Below are 3,056 nucleotides of genomic sequence, written 5' to 3' on the forward strand. Positions count from 1 at the left end.
TTTCTGCAACAAGGACTGAACAAACCAAAACGCTAGGTTCTGCACAAACAAAGGTCTTCACTTTCTGCAACAAGGACCAAACAAACCAAAGAAAACGCTAGGTTCTGCACAAACAAAGGTCTTCACTTTCTGCAACAAGGACTGAACAAACCAAAACGCTAGGTTCTGCACAAACAAAGGTCTTCACTTTCTGCAACAAGGACCGAACAAACCAAAACGCTAGGTTCTGCACAAACAAAGGTCTTCACTTTCTGCAACAAGGACCAAACAAACCAAGAGTGTGTGTTACTGTTCAGGTTTGTACGCACTTGTTTGTACATATGCTCTGTGCATATGTATGATGTCATTAGGAACTAAATTCTTTTTTTGAGGTAACACAAGACTTTCAAATTAAAGTAATTTGAATGCTTATACCAGAATTTTATGCTACACACAGTCGAGCTCGCGTGTACGTTACAGCAAGCACTGTAACTTTTTCAGGGATACAGAACTGATCTATCTTTCACCCTTTCCAGGTTTCAATCATTAAATAAATTTTGTCATTTTCAGGTACAAAATCTGACTACAGTTATTACTGGTCAGGAATTATTCAACATGGAATGTAAGTTATAATCATACTGTGCAGGTTTACTACAAACTATCTAAAAATAATGAATACATTTTAACGAAACATAATTATTACTATAATATTCGTACCAGTACAAAGACTTTTCATCATTCACCATCACCTGGTCAGTTTATATTTAACAGACATTTACATGAAGTAACATAAAATGGTGATGTAATCTACACATCCTCTGGTTTACGTTTAGATATATATATAAGATTTCATGACTCTGATGCTTTTAATTATACATTCTATTCTTCATCTATAGTCAGATAAAATTTATACCAAGTAAATGGCTTCTGGTCAATTTTGTTTACGTTTATTATCACAGTAGGGTCTTATTATTATTATTATTACTTATCAATTGTTTAGCGTTATTAATCATAGAACATGATCAAATTTTTGAACACCGATGATACACCTTGATGATTTGTTAAACACAATACTCCTTGATGATATATCAAACAAATCAAGGCTTAACTGAACAATTTTTAAAATGAATATTTGCTAGATAAATGAAAACAACAACAACAAAACTTGAAGGTTTATAAAAACAGAAATCCAGAAAACATTTAACCACATATTTACTTGCGCTAATACATATTTCAAAGTTTATATAATCACAACTATTGCATGGATTATCCGTTATTAAAAACATCACAGTTTTAATGCCCTTACAGCCATGGTCACAAGCTCACTGAAGTGGCAACACAATTTACATACACTTTTCAAAGTTCTCCAGTATCCTGTATGTAAGTGTTACTAACCCTAAAATGGCACATGGAACATTAATAAATTTCACACAATACCTCAAATAAACAATACTTTTCCCAGCCTTGTGCCTTTTCCTTTAAGATAACCAGGTTCTCTTCAGCACTGAAAAACTGTAGCTTATACCTTATTAATCTGTTTCTGAATGTGTACCTGTTAAAAGCTGACATTTTAACATACGTTAACTGTTCAAACAAACTTACAATTTGTGAAACTTCATTAATAACATTTCGTATAAAGAATTAACTAACATTATCAATAAACAACAGTTAAGTGATTTAATAAGTATACACACGAAAAACTGGACACCAGTCTTAATTTCATTAAAAACCTGACCTTTGAAAGCTGAGAGTTTTCTCTAGTACAGTGTACGAGTCTCATTACTTAACAAAAGGGTAATATATTGTGACATTAAGATGTATTATCTTTGAATTTGTTTAGCATTGTTTATTTGTTACTAAGGGCAAAGCTAAAAAATTGGCTTTCTCTGTTGTGCCTACCATGGGCATTGAAACCCATTTTTAGTGTTGTAAGCCCACAGACTTAATGTTGAGCCACCAGAGAGCTTGTTTAGAAAAATTTAAGTAGAATGCTTTCAAAAATTTTCCCATAAATATGCATTATATCGACATTACTGTAACGAAACTCGACAGAAATGCATCCATAAAACTTTACCTTCAAGTGTAATAATAAAAATAAAAGTTTACAATACTTATTTTTTCAGTTACTTTTGTCTTTATTATTTAATATTTACCATTCTTGAGGCTTGGCTGGTCAGGAAAATTTTGAATGTTCTATTTGAAACTACGTAGAAATACATTTGGGAAGTTCTTCCTTTTCATATCAGTCATATAAGCTAATATATATACTGGACAGTAAACACATAAAAGTGTGTTTGTATGGATTAAACATGCATAAAATGCATTAAAAACTAACCCTAAAAACAAACGTGAGGTTAATGAAACGTGATACACGTGCACCACGTAGGTAGTATTGGCCAATCAAATTGTGCTACAGCTCGTACCTAATTGTACATGTGATGGTAGTTGGTCCACATCAGTTTCTGTACGAGACAATCATGCGTTAGTTCTTGAAAGGTCACAAGCAACACTGGAAACTATTTACTGCAGTTTTTGAAATGTCAGAACTGCTTTATAACGTGTTAATCTGCTTTAAAACAAGTGCAGTATTCTGAATAAATGTGAAGTCTGAAAATACCTTTAGCAAACGTGCTGAAGTTTTCACAAGATGAATAAAACTTTGAGAAACACTTGACTATTAAACTTCATATAATAATTACATAGACTTTCAACAAATGTTAACACGGAAAGCTGAATAATAAAAAAAGAAACAATGAATAAGTGTGTAAACCGTGAGTAGCGGGACCGTTTTCCAGAATGTAAGGACAAACACAATGTAACGTTTAATTCTTCTTGATTTTCTGTCCCAGTATATTTTTCACTTGGTTGATGCTGTTTTGAAGAATTCCTTGATGCTTCAGACCAGGCAGCATGACCAATCCTAGTTCTAAAGGGATGCAAACATTAGTGTATATATACCCAAGTTCTATTTTTTACAAGGATGCAAACATTACTATATATATATACCCAAGTCCCATTTTTTACAAGGATGGAAACATTAGTGTATATATACCCAAGTCCCATTTTTTACAAGGATG

The 3,056-nt window shown here is 32.5% G+C and overlaps 1 protein-coding gene across 1 annotated transcript in view; it reads right to left on the bottom strand.

The window, feature by feature from the left end:
• Positions 1 to 324: 324 nt before the first annotated feature.
• The window catches only part of LOC106473994 (ADP-ribosylation factor-like protein 6-interacting protein 1), a 17,431-nt gene continuing 14,699 nt past the window's right edge, over positions 325 to 3,056 (bottom strand). Inside the window, exon 6 of the mRNA XM_013934680.2 lies at positions 325 to 2,905. Coding sequence (XP_013790134.1) covers positions 2,802 to 2,905 — 104 coding nt within the window. The 3' untranslated portion in view covers positions 325 to 2,801. The remainder of the gene's footprint in view (positions 2,906 to 3,056) is intronic.

This window comes from Limulus polyphemus, unplaced genomic scaffold (genome assembly GCF_000517525.1).
Source record: "Limulus polyphemus unplaced genomic scaffold, Limulus_polyphemus-2.1.2 Scaffold6705, whole genome shotgun sequence".
Classification (NCBI taxonomy): domain Eukaryota; kingdom Metazoa; phylum Arthropoda; class Merostomata; order Xiphosura; family Limulidae; genus Limulus; species Limulus polyphemus.